Below are 20,929 nucleotides of genomic sequence, written 5' to 3' on the forward strand. Positions count from 1 at the left end.
GGGGAGGCTGGGAAGGGATGTGAAGGGTAAATAAAGGAGGAGGCTGCAATGCTTGGTAAGAAATGTACGCACTATCCTGCCCATGTAATTGTAACCTCTCTTTACAGTAAGTTCACAAATAAAAAAAAAAAGAATATTGAGAGGAGTGACATTGATCAAGATATAATGTATTCAGAAACTGCTTTGTTAACTCCTTTGTAGAACTACTTAAAGATAACAATAATAAAGAGAAGAGCTTATTGGTTAATAACAATATGGCCACTTTAACCCATTGTGACGTTGGGAAATTTTGTTCAACTGTTTGCTAATACCTAGATGATAATGTTGATTTAAAATCTGCAAAGTTTGAGAGAGTTTTTTTCTTCCTTTTTTTTTTGTTTGGAATGTTGAGTGGTCTTGCCCTGTGTATTGGCCACTAAGAGTGGTTTTTCTAAGATTTATTTGTTCACTTGTCCTTCCTTCCTTCTTTCCTTCCTTATTTTCTTGCTTCCTTATTTCCTTCCTTCCTTCCTTTCTTCTTCTTTCCTTATTTCCTTCCTTATTTCATTCCTTCCTTTCTTCCTTATTTCCTTCCTTCCTTCTTCTGGTCAATTGTAGAGCTTGAACTCAGGGCCTGTGTACTGTCCCTGAGCTCACGGCTAGTGCTGCACCACTTGAGCCACAGCACCACTTCTTTTGAGAGAGGTTTCTAAATTTTTTTCATACATATGGTCAAAAATAGTAAACTGATTTCTAATTTATAAACTATCCTCATAAGTATATATGAATTGTTATATTGTGGTCCATGTGCAATGCAAATATTAATGTAACTGCTTTTTCAGAAAAACATAACTTGTTTAATTAGAACTTTCCTACATCAAACAGGAACCTAAAATGTAGTTTATAAAAGTTCAAATGACACGAGTACACTGACCTAATTTCTATGTATTGGATAATAAGTTACTAATGTCCGTTTACTGTTTTAGAGGATTTTTTTTTGCATTCTTTCCTGCACTATACATATATTATGTTGGTTCTTCAACTCTCCTTACTCAAATAGGACAAAGTCAGTGTGAGGTGTTTTAAGTATAGTTCCTGAAGGATATAATTTATTTGTGTTTTATAAATTCAAGTCCTCTTCATATAGCAAGTGTTGGCACTCAAACCCTTTTCTGTTTAACAAATTCATTATATAAATATCCACCAGCAGCTTTAGTTTACCTTTTGTGGAATCTGTGTAAGAGCTGATGCAATTGTGTTGGCTCTTTCTTTTATCATGTTACTGACCATTCAGCACAGAGAAAACACCACCACCCCCTGTCTACAGAGCTCTGGACAAACTTTCCCATTTCCTGTGAAGATAGAATATTCTTCATCACAAAAGAACAACTACATCGCCTTGAGCTGAAGAGCTGAGGGAAAGCACTCAGGCCCAGAGTTCAAGCCCCACGACCGACAAAAAAAAAAAAAGAATAAAAGAACAACTACAGAGAAACAATTTTGAAATTGTTAAAATATCTGGATCTCAAGTCACTCAATAGTGCATTTTATTTGGAAGATGTAAAATATGAAACATAAGCTTCCATTATGTATATTTGTGTAAGTGTACATATAATTGTTTATGTATTTGACAGGAAGAAGAGAAACAGAAAATTCATACTTTGATTTGGGTAGATGGCCTGAGAAATTATTCTACTTAGTCTCTTCATTTATAATTGTATTAATTGTTAGTGTAGGTTCCTCCAGTTAGAATTAGAGTGAGTTTGTAATTGCACTTTACTTACAATGCTAATGATTATTTTTTTTAATTAAGGAAGAAAGACATGAGTATAGATCACTCACAAAACCCCAGAAAAGAGCAATAGATTACCAGTACCAGTGTACACTTTTAGTAATCAACCTAGATGTCAATAATCTTAATTTTCCAACTAAACAATAGAATCTGAATGACATATCATGACATACATAAACTGAAAATTATATACTGATATTGATAGTCCAAGAAAATAGTACTCAAAAAGAATCAGGAGTAGCTAATTGCTCATATTTGAGGAATAGGTTACAAGTCCAAATCATTCAGAAGACAGTAAGACTACTATACAGGAGAAAGAATCCATCAAGGATATCTAATGATAAATACATCCCATAACAGAACACTGACTTCCTAAAATATATACAACTACACTTACAGAGGAGACTATGTTCTGATAGAATGGTAGGGATTTGATTTCCATGCTCTACCCTCATTAATAGAAAAATCATTCAAAGTCCAACAAAGATCAGAGTTAACTAAACTAGAGATCAAGTAGCCTTAATAGACATATTAGTGTATTCCAACCTGCAACAGCAGAATATACTTTTGTTTTGCTGATTACCTAAAACATTTTACAAAGCCAATCACTTTATCGAGCTAAAATGTAATGCTAAATATATATATATATATATATATATATATATATATATATATAATGTGGTAAAATAAAGTTCTTATCTTAGCAAATCATCAAGGAATAAAAGTGGTAATTAACCAGAAGAATAACTAATGTTGTACAAACACATATGGACCGAGCAATATACATTAGGAAGAATAGTAAAACAATGAAGAAATCAAATATGACATATAAAATATTCATGGCACCAAATAAAATTATCAACATCAAATACTTTTATCTGTCTGATACAGCAATATTCAATAGAATTTTATACATCTGAGTGCCTACCTTAAAAACAGACCCAAAGAAATAAATTACCAACTGAGGATTCTCAATTTTTTTAGGTAAATAGGTACAAACAAAACACAAAATTAGTTGTAGAAAAGCTATTTTAGAAAGCAGGAAAAAAAATGAACTAGAGATAAAAACAGAATGGTTAGAATTATTAAAACAGAATTGATGCTTTGAAAATGTCAATTTAATAAGCCTTAGTTATATTAATGAAAACAGAAAACCCATAAATAAAAATGGAGATAAAATATTACATAATATATAAATGACAGCATTGTAATTGAGAAGACCACTAAGTTTTATTAAACACACACACACACACACACACACACACACACACGCAGGAAGACATAAACAAGGGCACACACCTGTAGTCCTAACTACACAGGAGAGTGAGATCTGAGTATCAAAGTTCAAAGCCAGTCATGACACACATTCTGACAAAATTTTTGGTTAACCAGCAAAAGTTGTAAATAAAGGTATGTCTCCAATAAAAGAGACTTAGCCTTACAGTGGAAAAGCCAAGTAAGAATGAAGTAATCCTGAGTCCAAGTTCCAGTACTGACAGACACCACACACACACACACACACACACACACACACATACACACACACACACACATACCCAACACACACACACACACACCCAACACACACAGAGTTTTGAAATTGATCATATATAATCTAGAACACTTGGGAAAATTATGGCATTCTTATGAAATTTAATCAAGAATTAATACAAACTTAATTATAAAAACAGCACACAATGAAATTGAGACAATAAAAATACTCCCAAAAAGCAAAATCCCAAGAACAAATAATAAATAGGAAAATCTTTCTAAACAAAGCCCAAGAACAAACAAAATGCAACATTTATGCAAGATTTTTATTGTATTGCAGTGTATTATATTGAGTTGTATTGTGTCATATTTGTGTATTGCCAGTAGTAGAGATGGAATCCTATGTTCATATTTCCTTTGTGTTTACTGAACATCATGGTATTCCTTATGATGACACTTTCAGACAATTTTTATTTTCTAGTTTCCCTATCCAAATAGAATTAAGATGTGGGTTCAGGATCCGTTTCTACTTCCTTTCTCGTGATAGGCAGCATTTGCCTCTGGAACGTTGTAGTCACTTAGTAAACATTCTTTGAATGAATCAATTATTCTTCCTTGTGACTTCAACAGTGAACTCAATTTAACTGACAGTATTCTCCAAAGATTCCAGTTATCCTACACTTTTCCTTGACAGTCATGAAACTTAGATAATTGCAGTGGACCATATTCAATAGGATAATTGGTCCCCCCTCTCATGTCTATTATGCTGATGCAGACCCCTGAGCAAGGAATGCAAAATTATTTCAAAAGAAGAAAAGAAAAAAGAGAGGGAGAGGGATAGGAAAGTAAGAGTTAGGAAAGAGAGAGGGAGAGGAAGAAGGAGAAGGAGCACCAAGCCAACACGACAGGTCTACCTCAGGCAGAGGTTTGGCGGGTTTTCAGTGGAGTCCTCCAATGAATTCAAAATTTGGTAACAGTAGTTGTGGGAAGTGGAAATCCCAGTAGGTCCTATTGAGCCAGATATCAGTTTTGGCCATGAGCTCACACATGTAGTGGGTCTTCCTGAATGGAGAATAAACCATAATAGGAAGGATCATGAAGACATTTGATCTGAAACAAATCATGTGACTTTCTGAAAAAAGTTGGAATAAAGTAAGCAAGACATTTACATATTGTGTTTTGATCAAGAATATTTATTTAAATTGACACATATCATTCTGAAGATAAAATGCATTCTTTGAAATCTATTTGATACTTTTGTTTGATACTTCTAGTATCAAATAAAAATTCAGAAACCTTTAGATCTATAGACTCAATTGATAAAATCACATACTCAAGAAAGCTATCTCAGGAGGTTTCTATATTTTAGCAAATCCTTGATTTCCAGAACAGTGGGATTTTGAGAGTATAACTAAATTCTGAATGGTGCTAAAGAATATGTTTGTGCTAAGGCTGGATGTATCTAACAGTAAATTGCACAATTTGCCTCCTAAATTTGTAAAAGGATGTATTAGACAACACTTTTTCTTTTCAAGTGCACATATATCATATAATTGCCCCATAAGACAGTCACAGTTGATGTCTCAACAATTATTACCTCTTGGGCTAGAAATCTAACACTTCCAAGGCACTAACCCTACTTTTTCCTGGTTAACGTGGAAATTGATTTTCTCCTGGCTTTGAAGAGTAATCTTGTGGAATTCAATCTCCTGTGTAACTTGGACATAGTGTTCTAGCATTTAAGGAAAATGGCTACTTCAAGTTATTTGAGTGATTTATTTATTTTTTCCTGTGAAGACTAAAATAGAAAGGAAAATATCATACTAGAATTTGAAAAGTGGGAAATTTAGAATACTCATTATTTAAAAATTCTTCTGTAGACACAGCCAGGAGTGGTAATCAGGAAGCTGAGATTGAAGAATCATGGTTCAAAGCCAACCTGTCAAGAGAGTCCATGAGACTCTTTTCTCCAGTTAACCAGAACAAAATAGGAAATGGCACTGTGGCAGTGGTAGAGCGCTAGCCATGAGCAAAAGTGCTCAGGACAGTGCCAAGGCTCTGAGTGAAAACAAAGGTCTACAATAAACTGTCTAAACCTTATAACATAGCTGTGAAGCTGTACACTAAACTGCAAATCCTGCACCTATATGTGCATGAGTTTAGTTGGAGAGAGGAACAATTGAACAATTGAGTGTGCATCTACTCTCAAAAGCTGAAATGAGAACCTTCACTTCAATATTTATAAATGTCTAAGACAAAAAGAAATGTGTTCATCAAAGCAAAGAGTTTCCAAACTATTCTAATTTTATAGTGAAGAACAGGGAGAAATCATTTCATTTCTAGTTAAATTGAGAATGACTTTGTAGGGAAATAAACATCTCAGTGATGTATTATTGGTCACAAATTGAGAAGGTAAATATTGCTGCACAAACTTGACTACAGTACATCTTTCTTATAAATAAAAACATACGTGGTACTCTCAAATGAAGATAAAGGAGGTTAAATATTTTCAAAACCTATTTATATTATGAAGGGACTTTTAATGGTCTATGTCCACATAAAACTTGGGAAACTTAAGTAAGCTCAGAAAATGTTGTAGGAGTTCCCTTCTGACATTCAGCTAGAAATTTCAAAATCTGACTTGAGCAAGTAACTTGTTAAAGTTTTTCTTGCCACACTAGGAAAGATCCCAATCCATTACAAAGTCATCTTGCTGGAGTAATTAACAGAACTACCAGCTGCCACTTGGTTTTACAACTACTCTCTTTTCTTTTTTCCACTTTTAGGAAACTTCCGGCAACAAAAAAGGCAACATTTTGTGAAGATGAAGATGAGAGCTGCCACACAGGCCAGCAGGAAGCCAATCACATCCAGAGCGTGGTACTGGAACCAGTTGAGGTCATGGACAGCTGGGCGAAGGTGTTTGGCTCCTTTGTGGCGCATGACAAACTCCACCCAGAAGACAGCTCGATCCAGAGGCTTCACTGGCTGATCATGTTGAATTCTTGATAACCTCATTGCATTCTCTTTATAGCTAAAAGAAAAACACAGAGATACCTATCTTAAAGGGATTTAATGTTGCTGATTATATTAATCCTAACAAAGTTTAGTAAACTGCCATAGAAATAACCCAAGTTAAACCAAATGGACATACTACCTTAGTGTTTCATTTTCATTTGCCCACACCCAGTATTTGCATTTGAAATGGATACTCTTAAATGAGTAATATTTATTTGAGAAGTTATGAAGTTTTTAAAGAATTCACCCTTGTAGGTGAAATGTCTGCTGATCTCTCATTCCCCCCCTTCTGCCTTTTGTTTTTATTTTTAGTCTCAAACCTGCAATTTTTACAGAAAGGCTCACATAATAATATTACTTTGATCAAAGTATAGTATCTCATATTCAAAGGCATCTATTTTGCTTCTTGTACTGGTTAACTTTAAAGCCATAGAGACTCTCAATATTTTCCTGTCACTTCACGTCTTCCCATACCATGTAGTCAATGGTTTTCTTTTTGATGTTTAATTTTCTTTTTCCTTACAATTCCTCCCTTCTATGTGATGGAGCTTGCTTTTATCTTATTACGGGGGGAGTTTCTTTAAAGTCAATAGTCAGGGAGCTTTTAGTTATCCTATTAACATAGCAACTCTAAACATGGGAAATAAAAGGCCATATCACATTGTTTATTAGAAAAACATTATGTAAATAATATAAAAGTTTCATAGAACTTGAAGCATGACTTGAATAATAGGGTATTTACCTAACAAACCAGAGCTCAAACCCTAGTACCAACAAAATTAAAAGGTTCAATTAGCTGTACTAGCCTTTCTATTTGTGCTATGGTATGATTGGCCCTTCTTGCTGTGTTGTGCTGTTACACATGTCTCCTAAGTCTACTGTTGTCTGTTGACAACTCTGGAAAGCCAAGTAAATTTTATGATTATGAAGATAGAATATATATAATATTATATATGTGCAAAATATACAGTGTATATTTGAATTTTCCAAATTAAACATGCTATTTCATGATCTCTGCATTATAGGTAATTAATTACATCTGTTAACACAATGACAATAAAATGAGTTTTCTGGCAAATGAATATTTGATTGAAGACAGGTTTTCGTGGTTCATTCCCATAACCCTAGCTGCTCAGGAGGCTGAGATCTGAAGATGTCTCAAAGCCAGCACAGTCATGAAAGTCCCTGAGACTCTTTCTCCAAGTAGCTACCAAAAAAGCCAGAAGTGGAGCTGTAGCTCAAGTGGTAGAATAATAACCTTAAGTGAAAAAGCTCAAAGACAGTGCACAGGTCCAGAGTTCAAGCCTCAGGAAATGCAAAAAAGAGACATTTTAGTTATTTGATTAAACCATTTCTTATTTGTTCTTATTTGTATATGTAGAAATGATTTCAATAATTGCTGACCTAATTAATCTGTGAGATCAAGTACAACTCTGAAATTACTTTGTAGTTGAATATAAAAACATGCTAGAAAGCTGAGCACTGGTGGCTCATGCCTGGAATTCTAGCTATTCAGGAGGCTGAGATCTGAGGATCACCATTCAAAGCCAGTCTGGGAAGGAAAGTCCCTGAGACTCTTATCTCAATTAGCAACTAGAAAACCATAAGTGGCTCAAAGTGGAGGAGTGCTAGCCTTAGGTGAGAAGTTCAGGGATAGCCCTGAGTTCATGCCCCAGAACAATACAAAACAAAAACACAGATCAAGAGAATCTCAATTAAATTATTAAGTAATAAGCTTCCTTGAAGGGATAAGATGCATTGTCATTGATGAGAAGATTCCTTCTCTAAATAGGATCTAATGGAAAGGTAGTTATACTCACGAAGGGTTGTAAATGACTGTCTTCAAAGCATTGAGGAGATCTTCACTTGAAAACCTGGTAAAGTCCAGTCTAACAGCTGCTCCCTTGGCCTTCATCCGAGCAATGTTATCAGGTTGATCCACAAACAAAGGAATGCCCACCATTGGGACTCCGTGGTAGATGGCCTCGTAGACACCATTGGTTCCACCGTGAGTGATGAAGGCCTTGGTTTTGGGATGACCTGCATTTGGGGAAATTCCACAAAGTGATCAGGTATGTTTTAGGAATGAAATGAGAAAGGTACAATACAGTGTGTTCAATGTGAGTGCTCTCTACACAGTCATGAAGCTTTTAAACCTCAGAGAAACAAGAACCAAAATTCACTGGAAAGACAAGGGAAGACTCTGAACACATTTTGTGTGGCTTGAGACTTGAAAAATGCAAAGATGATTGACAAAGGAGAACAAACCCAAATGATTTTATAAAAACATTTTTATAAAAGATCTATCATGTTTAATTGAAGAAACTCTGGAGACATGTGTAGCATGTTCATATGAAAACCTAGTGAGGTCATGGCATGTGATATGGAGGGCATGCTGGATTGGGATGGCTGCAGTACTGGTGTTAATAGAAATACAGGCCACACTTCATTGAATAATGTGCTAGTGCATCACAATAACATTTGTGTATTTTCACTGAGAAAAGTGCCGAGCCCCATGCAATACAAGAGAAGAGGTCATTCTCAATGACATTTGAAATCCATCTGCTGTTGGAAAATAAGGAAAGCTAAAATAAAAGATGGAAGGCCAATCACAAAGTGCCTCTCTACCCAGGGAGAATGGCTGTGTACCCTAACATGACAACTTTGTAAGTTATTCATACTAAACTATGAACAAAGTTTAGTGTATGACTTTGAGATAACACATTTGTTTCTTATTGGACTATTATATTAATCGAGTGCTATGTTTTTACTGTTTATTCTACAGAGTTTTACCAAGGAGGTCATTCTGAGGGATCCACTTGTAGAGCCGAGTGTTGGATCCTAAGGTTTTTGGTGTGGTGTCTTCATATCTCCATAAAACCTGTTAGGTAGAGAAAAATATTATGCAATATCTCAAATGTCAAGTTATAGCATGCTTGATTCCTAAGAATTCTAAGAGAGAGGAGTCCTCTCCTTGAAGTGGACATTTTAGAAGAACTGAACAGAGTATATCAAGCTGAACATTTTCATAGCTTAAAGAATTAAAATAGAATATATCATTTAAAAAACTATTGCCAAAGGTCTGTAACAGAGAATATCTATACTTCATGGACATTATAATGAAATAAGTATAACCATGAATATTAAAAATGTAAGTTAGTCATGTGATTATATTGTGGAAATTACTCAATTACCTATTTTTACGTAGTTTATCCTAACTCTGATGTTAAGAATTTCATATTCCCTTGGGTCATATTAGAACCTGTTTACTTGTGCCCATTTATACTTTATATATTGTAATTTGCCTCTTTCTATCTGTTAAAAAATCCAATAGTTACCTTTTTAAGTAAAATTATGATTGAAGGTCTGAAAAACAAGTGGTAAAAGAATCTGACATTTCCAGAAAACTGTAGCTACACAATGACTTGCATCTACCATGGTAAAGGTACATTCCACACAAAATACAAAACCAGTGAAGCAAGCCAGCAATCTTGACAAGGGAGCAGGTGGAATGTGTAGGGAGTGAGGAGGGCTGTGAGGATGGGGCTATGCGTGAAGCACCAGGAAAACCCAACTAAGCACCCTAGGCAAGGTGCGGCTTTGCACACATCCTGGCCTTTGGCACTGGGTCGGCTTGGTGACATGGCGTTAACAGGGATGCATTATCAAAGAGAGTCATGTCAGAGGAAGAGATCACCAGAGTGGAAGTCGATTTGTCACCTGGGCAACAACGCCACAGCTGTCTCTTGTCTATCACTGGGTCCACTGGTAGCGACTTGGAAATGAAGGAAAGAAGAAGAGGAAAAGCAGTGGTGACCCCTTTTATTTTCCCTGCTTAAAATGAACGACACAACGTGCAATTCTTTGGCAAGCCACCATCTTCAGAATGCACCATCTGTCCAAGAGAGGGAGGAGGAACGACGCGTCACACGCATCCACTCACGCGCGCACTTGCAAGCACGAGTTCCACAGACCCCACGCGAGTGCTCACTCGACCTTCCAGTGGTCCTCGTAATCGCTGGCACTAAGGAAGATCCCAGAATTCGTGACCAGGGCCTTGAGGAAATCGTGAAGAGAGGTCAGGAACGGCATCAGGCGCTTCTCATCCAGCAGGGTGTTGCCCATCATTGCTCCAAGGCGAGCCAACAGTCGCAAGAGAGGGGCGCAACCCACTGGTGGGACATGGGCGTGTCAGGGTGGTCCCTGCAGTGAGAATCTGTGCTTACTGAGGCCTCTCAAACTTGTAGAGCAGTCAGGTGCCCACCATCACATCAAAGTCCTCTTTAATCCTGGCCACAACTTCATTCAGTGTACTCATCATTACCTGTGTTTTCTCCAGTTTGCTTTTAGTTTCCATAATCGTCTAGAATGGAATCCACATTCTTCTCAGCAGGAAGATAAAAGAACTGTTTCTGTCTGGTAATTAAGTCGCAATCATCAAGAAGCCATGGCTTAAGCTCTTCCACAATCATTACTTTAACTTCCACTCTGCGCATAAATAGTTCAGCATTTCCACAGTACGATCCACCGGGGGCCCTTTTCTCCCGAGGAGGCTGGTACAGCCACCATCTTCACTGCCAGATGTTTCCTGCTTATTCCTATTTGGTTTTCATGTCAAAGCTCATCTGCAGCTGGCCACACGTCTTTTCTTGCAGCCCCTCTCATCTTCCCCTGTGCTTACTGCTCCTGATTATCCTTTTAACGTTCAAGTGGCTTCTGCAGATTAGTGTCCACGTCCATGAGTACCCTGATGTCTGGAACCCACTCATGCAATTTTTATTTAATCGCTGTAATGCATACAGCCATTCACTTGCTTGCCTTTTGGGGCAGCCTAGGCATACTTTGTTCTTAAAGGAGAGGTCCTTGAAAGCAGGGCACTCGCTCATCCTGCTGGAACTGAGGCTTTGGGTCCTGCTTGGGTGCCATTTATAAGTGATTCTCCCTGACTCCTGCGCCCCCCAATTTCCTCTCCACCCAAACTCTCCACCCCTGGCCCAATTTCCCAGAGCCCACTGACTTCACAGCTCCACTACTTACTAGCATGCTAGGCCATTCCTAATAGTTACTTTTGAGAATAAGTTTATTTTAACTATTCCAACTAGAAAACCTTACAACTTCTTTTAAATAAAAACAAGCACTACTCAAAATAAAAAATATGACTGTCAGTTTTTAGTCTTAATCCAGAAGGTGCAAATATAAATAGAGTTATATATCTTATGTGTATTCCAGCAATGAGGCTTGACTCAGAGGTTGGGCACTATCCCAGAGCCTACTCAAAGATTCTTATTCAAGGATATTACTCTATCAGAAGATCCACTTTTTTTTTTTTTGGTGGATAATTAGAAATAAGACTCTGAAGGACTTTCTGGTCAGGGCTTGGTTTGAACCTAAATCCTTAGTCCTTGAGTTTCTGAGTAGTTAGGATTACAGGTGTCAGCTACCAGCATCTAGCTTAGAATTAGAAATGTTTTTAAGTATTAAGAAGAAAGACTTGGTGTGGAGTGGGGTCAAAGGGAACAGAGTAAGAAAATGATGAAGAGAAGAGGTAGAAAATGCAGTCAAGAATCCAATGTATGTCCTGCACAATTAAGTAGAGCAAGGAAAAAGATATGCAGTAGAGGGGTGGGTGAGAATGTCCAAAGGAGTGACATTGATCAAGATATACTGCATTCATTAGCTGCTTTGTTAATTCTTTTCTACAACAACTTAAGATAATAATAATAATACAAAACAGAAGAATTTATTGTCACTTGGTTTATAACAGTATGGCCGCTTAATTGTGATGTTGGGAAAGTTTGTCCAACTGTTTTCTAATACCTTGATGATAATGTTGATTTTTAAATCTGCCAAGCTGCAAACTCTCCTCATAAACATGATTTGATAGTATTATGTTCTAGGATTCATGCAAACATTACTGTAACTGTGCTTCCAGATGAATCTAACTTATTTAATTAGAAGTGACCTACATCAGATGGGAAACGAAAGTACAGTCCATAAAAGACCAACTTGCACAAACATACCAAACTATTTTCTATGTATCATAAAAGGAAGTTACTAATAATCTTTACTGTTGTGGAAGTTTTTGAATTCTTTCCTATCCCATATCTATAGCCTCTTGGCTCTTCAGCTCTCCTTTTTCAAATAGGCAGAGGTAGTCTGATGTCAAGGGCCTTGTATCTAAAATATACTTAGAATTCAAAAAACTAAATCCCCCACAACAAATCCCCAAAGAAACAACTGTCCCATTAATATGTGGGCTAAAGACTTAAAGAGAAACTTCTCTGAAGAGGAAATAAGAATGGCCAATAAGCACATGGAAAAATGCTCAACTTCTCTAGCCATAAGAGAAATGCAAATCAAAACAACATTGAGATACCACCTCACCCCAGTTAGAATGGCAAAAATCAAGAACTCTAATAACAACAGTTGCTGGAGGGGATGTGGACAGAAGGGAACCTTACTTCATTGTTGGTGGGAGTGTAAACTTGTTCAACCACTTTGGAAAGTAGTATAGAGGTTCCTCAAAAGACTCCACATAGAGCTCCCCTATGACCCATCAACCACACTTTTGGGCATTTACCCAAATGTTTATAAACAAGACCACACTAAAGTTACCAGCACAACTCTGTTTATCGCAGCATTATTCACCATAGCTAAGATATGGGATCAACCCAGATGCCCCTCAGTAGATGAATGGAACACAAAAATGTGATATATATATATATATATATATATATATATATATATTCTATGCTTCCATTAGAAAGAATGACAGTTCCCCATTTGTTAGGAAATGGAAAGACTTGGAGAAAATCATATAAAGTGAAGTAAGCCAGATCCAAAGAAATACAGGTCCCATGGTTTCCCTTCTTTGTAATAACTAGTATATGTCTAGGGTAATCTTATCAAATGACCAGAAGAGCTCAAAATCTATGTACATATGGCCATATAAGATGATGCTAAGCGAAATGAACCCCAAGATATGGGCATAAGAGATTTTAATTGTTGTTCTTGTTTTTAATGTATTATGTGATGTTTTTGTTTCCTGTGTATGTTCTCCCCGCTATGGTATATCCCCTGTTGTCACTGTATTTGATTTTGGTACCCTGCATCTTGTATATACACTTATCTCATTTGGGGAACGCAAGGAGAATAATAAGATGCTGAAACAAGGACACAGGATGACCCATTGCAACAATGATACTCACAAGATACTATGTTGGAAATGAACTTTACAACTTCAGATGGGGGGGAGGGGAAAGGGGGAAGGAAGGCATAGTAGGAAGAAAACAAGGGAGGGTGTAACAATGTTCAACAAGAAATGTATTCATTACCTTACTCATGTAACTGTAACCCCTCTACATAGCATCTTTATAATAAAATAATATTAAATAAAAGGTAGTATAATGTCTTCAGTAGTGTTCTGGAAGCATATAATTTATTTGGGGTTTGTAAATTAGTTTTCTTTTCACATAGAAAAAGTATTATTCTGTCAGTATCCACCAGAGGGAGCTTTACTTTACCTTTTGTGGAATCTGTGCAAGAGCTGATGCAATTGTGTTGGCTCTTTCTTCTGTCAAGTTACTGACCATTGAACCCAGAGAAAACACCACCACACCCTGGTCTCCAGAGCTCTGGACAAACTTTTCCATTTCCTGTGAAGAAAGAATGTTCTCTATCACAAAAGAACAACTGCAGAAAAACACATTTGACATTATTATAATATCTGATCAGTTCACTCACTAGCAACTTTTATTTGGAAGGAGATATATAATATGGAATAATAACATTGTAGTATGTCTGGTTATGCAAGTGTGTATGCATTGCTTATGTGTTTGACAAGAAGAAGAGAAATAGAACCCTCATATACTGATTGGGGTAGATGGCCTTGGAAATTACTTAGATTCTTAGTTTATAGTTGTATTAATTGCTAATGTAGTTGCCTTCAGTTAAAAGTACAGGGAGTTTGTAATTGGGCTTTACTTATAATAGCTATCATTACTTTTCCAGTATTAAAGAAAATAGACATGAGTATATTATCTCATGCACAAAACCCCAGAAAATACTTTAAGTGCATAGTTTTTAGTATTATCCCTGGATTTATTGTTTTGTTTGTTGTTGTTGTTGTTTTGTCAGTCATGGGGCTTGAACTCTGGGCCTGGGCACTGTCCCTCAGCTCTTCCCTCAGCTCAAGGCGAGTGCTCTAACACTTGAGTTACAGCGCCACTTCTTAGCCCTGGAGTTACATGATCTTAATTTTCTAATTAAATGATGGAATCTGAATGATGAGATCTAACACTTGTCTTCTGGAAAAAATCTCACCCCATTATCAAAGACATACACAAAGGGAAAGCAATATATTGACATTGACAGTCTAAGCAAACAGTATTCAAAAAGAATCAGGAGAAGCTACTTACTCATATTTGTAAAATAGTTTTTAAGCCTCAGAAGAACACTATGAAGGAGAAAGTATCCATCAGGAATATCTAATGATAGATTTACACCATAATGCAACATCGATTTCTGAAAATACGTATTACTAAACTTACAGGGAAAAATTGATTCTGATATAATGATGGCAATTTGATTTCTATGCTCTACACTCATTAATAGGAAAATCACTGTGGCAAAGTCCAACAAAGAACAGATTTAACTAAACTATTGATCAAATAGACTTAATAGACATATTAGTATATCCCATCGCACAGCAGCAGAATACACATTTGTTTTATTCGTTAACAAAGTAAATCATACATCAAGCTAAAACACAAGACTAAAAAGCAAGTACAAAGTCTAGTAAAATAAACTTTTGTATCTTAGTAACTTATCATGGAATGAAAGTGATAATTACGGGATCAGGGGGAGTATAGTTGTGGAGATGGGAGGGAAGGGATGGTAGGGAAAAACAAAGAAGGAGGCAACAATGCTAGATAAGAAATGTACTCATTACTTTGCTCATATAATTGTATCCCCTCTGTAAAGTATGTTCACAATAAAAAACTTATTTTAAAAAGAGTGAAAATTAACCTCTAGTATAACTAAGTTTGCACAAACACATATGGACACATATGAACAAACAACAGACGTTAGAAAGAATAGTAGAACAATGAGGGAACAAAATATGACATATAATATTTTACCAGCACCAAAGAAAATGATGAATCCCAAATACTTGTATCTGTGGGAAACAGCAATACTAAATTAAAATATACAACTTTGAGAGTCTGCATTAAAACAAAGACACATAAAAATTACCAAATGATGAATCTCAACATATTAGGTAAATAGGTGCAAACAAAACACAAAATCAGGTGTAGAAAAATATGGTAGAGAGCAGGGACAAAAATGAAATGAGCTACAGATAAACAAAGAATACCAAGAATCGATGAAACCAAGAGATAGTATTTTGAAAAGGTCAAATTAACAATTCTTAGTTATACTGATGAAAAGAGAGAAAACCCATGAGTAAAATTAGAGTTGAAAGATGATATAATGTATAAAAGATTCCATTGTAATGCAGAACATGCCTAGGTAATATTAATCACGCATAGAAACACACACACTGGTTGTCAATGGCTTATGCCTGTAGTCTTATGTGCTCAGGAGACTGAAAGCTGAGTATCAACGTTCAAAGGTAGCCACAACACACAAATCTGACAGACTTTTTGATTAACCAGCAAAATGTTGAAATGGAGGTTTCTCTCAAGTTATAGAGCATGAGACTTGAATGGAAAAACCTAGGGAGAATGTAAGGCCCCCCAAGTTCAAGCTCCAACACTTTTACACACACACACACACACACACACACACACACACACACACACACAGAGTTTTCAAGCTGACATTTATAATTTAGAACAATTACTACAAAATTCAATCTGTAAGAAATAAAAATTACATTATCAGCATGAAATTGAAACAATAGAAATCCTCCCAATAAACAAAAGCCTAAGAAAAAAACAAACTGTCCAAATTTACAAAAATTTATGGTATTGTTTTGTATTTATATATCAGCAGTGATAGCAATTGAACTCTATGTTTATGCTTCCCTTATGTACTCCTTATGAAAACACTTTCAGACGGTTTTTATTTTCTACTTTCCCTACCCCGATGGAAGGAAGATCTATGTTCAGAATCTGTTTCTGCTTCTTTCTCAGGATAGCCAACTTTTGCCTGGGGAATATTGTAGTCATGTAATAAACAATCTTTGCATGAATCTTGTATTCCTCCTCGTGATTTCAACAATGAAGGCTCAATTTAACTGATCATATTCTCCAAAGATACCAGTTATCTTAGCTTTTTCTGGATAGTCATGAAACATAGAGTGCTGAACGGAAATACATGAGTCCACAATCAACAGGATCAACTCTCTCACACCTATTTTTCTGATGGAGACTCCTAAGAGAGGATGCAAAGCCATTTCAAAGAGCAGAAGAAAGAGAGGGAGAGGAAAAGAGAAAGCGAAGAGAGGGAGAGGGACAGGGAGAGAAAGAGGGAAAGGGAACAGCAAGTCCACAGGGACAGGTTCACCTCAGGCAGAGGTTTGGCAGGTTTGCAGTGGAGTCCTCCCACAAATTCAAAATTTGGTAATAGTGGGCGAGGGAAGTCCAAATCCCAGTAGGTCCTAATGAGCCATATATCAGCTTTGGCCATGAGCTCAAGTATTGTAGTGGGTCTTCCTGAGTGGAGAACAGAACATAATAGGAAGGATATGAAAAACTTTGCCCAGAAATAAAGCATGTGATTTGCTGAAATAAGTTGGAATAATGCAGGTAAGACATTTACATGCTGTGTTTTGATAAAAGATATTTGTTTATAATGACGCATGTATTACTCTGTATAAAAAATATATTCTCTCAAAGTGATACAAGTATCAAATACAATTAAGAAACATTTGGATTTCCAGAATCAATTAAGAATATCACATACTCTAAGGAAGCTATCTCAGGAGGTTTCCACAGTTTAACATGAATTTTGTTCATCCTTGATTTTCCAGAACAGTAGGTTTTTGAGAGTCTAACTAAATTCTGAGTGGTGCTACTGCATGCGGTTTATATTGAGAAGCTAATCATATTACTCTCCTGCTCTCCAGGAGGAGAGAGAGACAGAAGAAAAAGAGAGAGGTACACAGAGACAAATAGAGAGAACTAGTTACAGTAATTAAAATATTTTCTGTGGGGATAGACATTATTTAATAATTGTGAAAGATCATGCCTAGAACTATTGGTAAATGATTTCTTTGTAAGTGAGAAAACTAAGCTAAAAAGATGGAACAATTTTCTTGATGCTACATAGTTATGGTGATAAATAAGGACTAAATCTACATAGCTGCAGACATTATGATATTGATGGGTTTTATACATCATGTTCTTTTTTTTTCTTTTTGCTTATGTGGTGCTGAGGAATCGAACCCAGGGCTTTATGAATGCAAGGCAAGCACTCTACCACTGAGCCAACTTCCCAGCCCACGTCATGTTCTTTGTTTTAGTTTTTGTGCAGGTCCTGGGGTTAAGATCAGGTCTGGGTACTGTCTTCAAGGTTTTTAAAATTTTTTATTTTTTTAATGTTATTATAGTAGTGATGTACAGCATTTTACAATTGCACAAGTCAGGTAATGAGTAGAGTTCTTTTAAGACCATGTTACCCCTTCTCTCCCTGAGCTTTTTTTGGCTCAAGGTTAGCACTGTACCACAATTGAATCAAAGCTCTGCTTTTGGTCTTTTGGGGTTTAATTGAAGATGAACTCTCAAGGACTTTTCTGCCTGAGCTAGCTTTGAACTGTCAGAATCCCAAGTAGCTAGAATAACACATGCGAGCTCTTGGTATCTGGAATATTATTCTTTTTAGCTGAAATAAGACTATAGTAAAATGCATACATAATGCTTTCTAAAAATTGTCTGTGGTCCAAGTAGCAGAGTTATTGTTTTCTGGAAATGTTTCTGAAAAGGAGATGGCCAGAGTTTTAACTGCTTCTCTAATGTAAGCCTCTCATGTCATTGATCTGTATTTCCCTCAGGTGTTTACGTTTAATATTTATTTCAGCTCATCTTCAAAGCAACAGAAAAGTTAGGATTAAATCATAATAATGTAAGTGGTAGCTTACCTAGAACTTCACTGTAAAACTGATTCCACTTCTTCTCATTAAATGTTTGAAAGTAGAGGTCAAAAAAAATCACATTCATCATATTCTTCACCCTCTCCATGAATGACATGCGATCACTGAGCTCAGACAGAGCAACAGGCACATAGGAAGGTGGAAATGGAAGTCCTCCACACTGTTTCTCATATTCATTGCCAGGGAAGAAGCGGAGAGTGTACACAAGAGGAATTTTCAGTAGCTCAGCCAGAAGTTCTCCACAGGGAACCACAGGGTCTGTTAGTAGGGCATCAAACTTTGATTCTTGTAGCCTTTTCATAAGTTCCTCATTGAAAACCATGTATTTGCAGAAGATTTCAAAAACATCAGAATATTCTTCAAACATGCTTTGCATTCTTGAATAAAATTTCCAGACTGAGTATTTGGGGAACTCATATGTCCATACATTGACACAACGTTTGAAAAGACTTGCAAACTCCTCTGTAGTCAAAGACGTAGGGAAAATCTCAAATTTAAAAGGAGATGATTTTCCGGAATTCACAAGAATGGAAGCAGAGGATGTCAGGACAGTGACCTCATGGCCTCTCTGCACAAGCTCATCCAAGATTATCTTCACATTGAGCCAATGGCTGTACTCCATGGGCAACACGACCACCTTCCCACAACTTCCAGCATTAAAGCAATACATCACTTGTATCAGCAGAAGAAGGGACATCCATTTCAAAGACATCTTGGTAAGAGTCAGCTGTCTTTTTGGGTTGGTCTTCCTCGCTAAATTTTTCCTCACTTAATATTCATGGAAAATTCAATCAGGATGTTAAAGTATAACTACTAATTATCATAGCTCCATAAAGTATGCACAATCCAATCACAATTGCAAGAGAATAAGTAGGGCTTGGATACTCAGGCTTATGTGATAACGCTTTCCCTAAGACTCATTCTCCAATATTGCATTCATAAATCACCTGGGTAAAATATTATTTTAGAGTAGTATATGCTGCCTTGGGATTAACATGAGGATTTTAACCTGTTACCTACACCACACCCTCTAGATTTCCTTATCATTAGGGTCATGAGCAAGAGGACCTTCTCTTCATGTATCACACCCCTTGCATGCTGACCCAAGTCTGAAATGATCAAAATATTACAGCTGCTTTACTTTGCTAAGAATATGACTGCGAGTGGGACAAGTCTTATTTACACCATGGCTCTCCCCTACTGAAGACAGGGAGTTCCAGTGGGTGACATACCTAGAGTGATCGTCTTCAGGAAACCCCAATTCTCTGTCTTAGGGAGGAGTTTTGAATAGTTTGGTTTTTTTATAAAAAATTAACAGCAATAAAGTAGATATATGAAGAAAATACTTCACTCATCCATGCCACTTACAAAGCTATTCTTTAAAATATCTCAACAGGAGACTTTCTATATGATTTTAATCCATGTTTATTTACTTATGACTATGGTTTTAATGGGATAGTTGCAAAATGCACTTTTTCTGGGCAATTATTTTACATTTGTAGCAGTTTGTTTCTTGGATATGAAGTGCATACAGAGGAGTTGCATACTTATAAAATTAATGTGTATCTCTGTGCCTTAATTCTTTCTCCTTTAGAGCTTATCTTAAATTTTGTCAAAAGTTCCCAGTGGCTTTACTGGTGATTTTTAAATTATAAAGTTGGAGTTTAGACTCTGAGTCAAATTTCATGTGAGTTGTATTTAGGCCCCAAATGTATGTATATCTAGTTCCTTGTTTGAAGGATTTATTGCTTTGTCATTGTTTATGCATGGTATCTTTTCACACATAACTAAATCTTAATACTGTCAAATCAGAGTACCAGCAAAATGTGTTGCATATAACTAAGTATGAAGGGCCCTCAACATCACTTTTCTGTGTCCAACATACTAAGCTTGCAATACCATGGAGAAATGTGCACATGATCTTTATTGGTGTAATCTGGTCCAACTTTTATTAATCATTCCACTCTTTAGTCAGCTGTTGGGATTTTCTTTCCAGAATATGTAAGAAGTGTTCTCACTTCACATCTCAAATCCATACTACTTTATTTTAAATAATATTTTTATTATCTTTAAGTAGTTATACCTAGAAAGTTCATGATCACCTTCACCCTTCTAGTAATCTTTTTCATCTTTAACCTTTCCTTTTTTCTGATATTCATCTTATAATTTAACTTCAAACCAATAAAATAATACCTTGTACTTGGTTTTTAGACCTGTATTCTCTTTTTTTGTGTTGTGTTCCTGGGATTTGAACTCAGAATCTCCCTGAGCTTTCAGCACTCAAGCCACAGATCCTTTCCAGCTTTTTGGTGGTTAATTGGAGTTAAAAGTTTCAGGGATTTTCCTGCCCAGGCTGTCTTCAAACCATAACCCCCTAATCTCAGCCTCCTCAGGAGGTAGGATTACAAGTGTTATCCACAGGTGCCTTGCTGCTCTGCATTCTTAGACTATAGTTGAATACAAAAGATAGGAAGAACCAATTCCTGTTAATTGTAGAATTATATCCAATCTTTCAGGTATTTATTATGGTTCAA

General features: G+C 36.3%; 1 protein-coding gene and 2 pseudogenes across 2 annotated transcripts; 1 reads left to right on the forward strand and 2 right to left on the reverse strand.

The window, feature by feature from the left end:
* LOC105988431 overlaps nucleotides 1-20,929 on the forward strand; it is a 496,910-nt pseudogene that overhangs the window by 14,168 nt on the left and 461,813 nt on the right.
* Nucleotides 6,020-19,107, reverse strand: LOC105988499 (UDP-glucuronosyltransferase 2B31-like). 2 transcript variants are annotated; one of them, XM_013020122.1, is made up of 6 exons: nucleotides 18,637-19,107; nucleotides 16,811-16,960; nucleotides 13,804-13,935; nucleotides 9,074-9,161; nucleotides 8,101-8,320; nucleotides 6,020-6,296 (listed from the first exon to the last, which is right to left on the reverse strand). In XM_013020122.1, exons 1-6 carry the CDS (start codon nucleotides 19,105-19,107, stop codon nucleotides 6,020-6,022), a joined length of 1,338 nt encoding a protein of 445 aa, XP_012875576.1. The 2 variants fall into 2 exon arrangements, with proteins under 2 accessions (XP_012875576.1, XP_012875575.1); XM_013020121.1 differs by having other exon boundaries at nucleotides 16,811-16,959; nucleotides 18,384-19,107.
* Nucleotides 10,268-11,166, reverse strand: LOC105988426 (annotated as a pseudogene).

The sequence above is a fragment of the Dipodomys ordii genome, unplaced genomic scaffold, assembly GCF_000151885.1.
Source record: "Dipodomys ordii isolate 6190 unplaced genomic scaffold, Dord_2.0 Scaffold49, whole genome shotgun sequence".
NCBI classification, from domain to species: Eukaryota; Metazoa; Chordata; class Mammalia; order Rodentia; family Heteromyidae; genus Dipodomys; species Dipodomys ordii.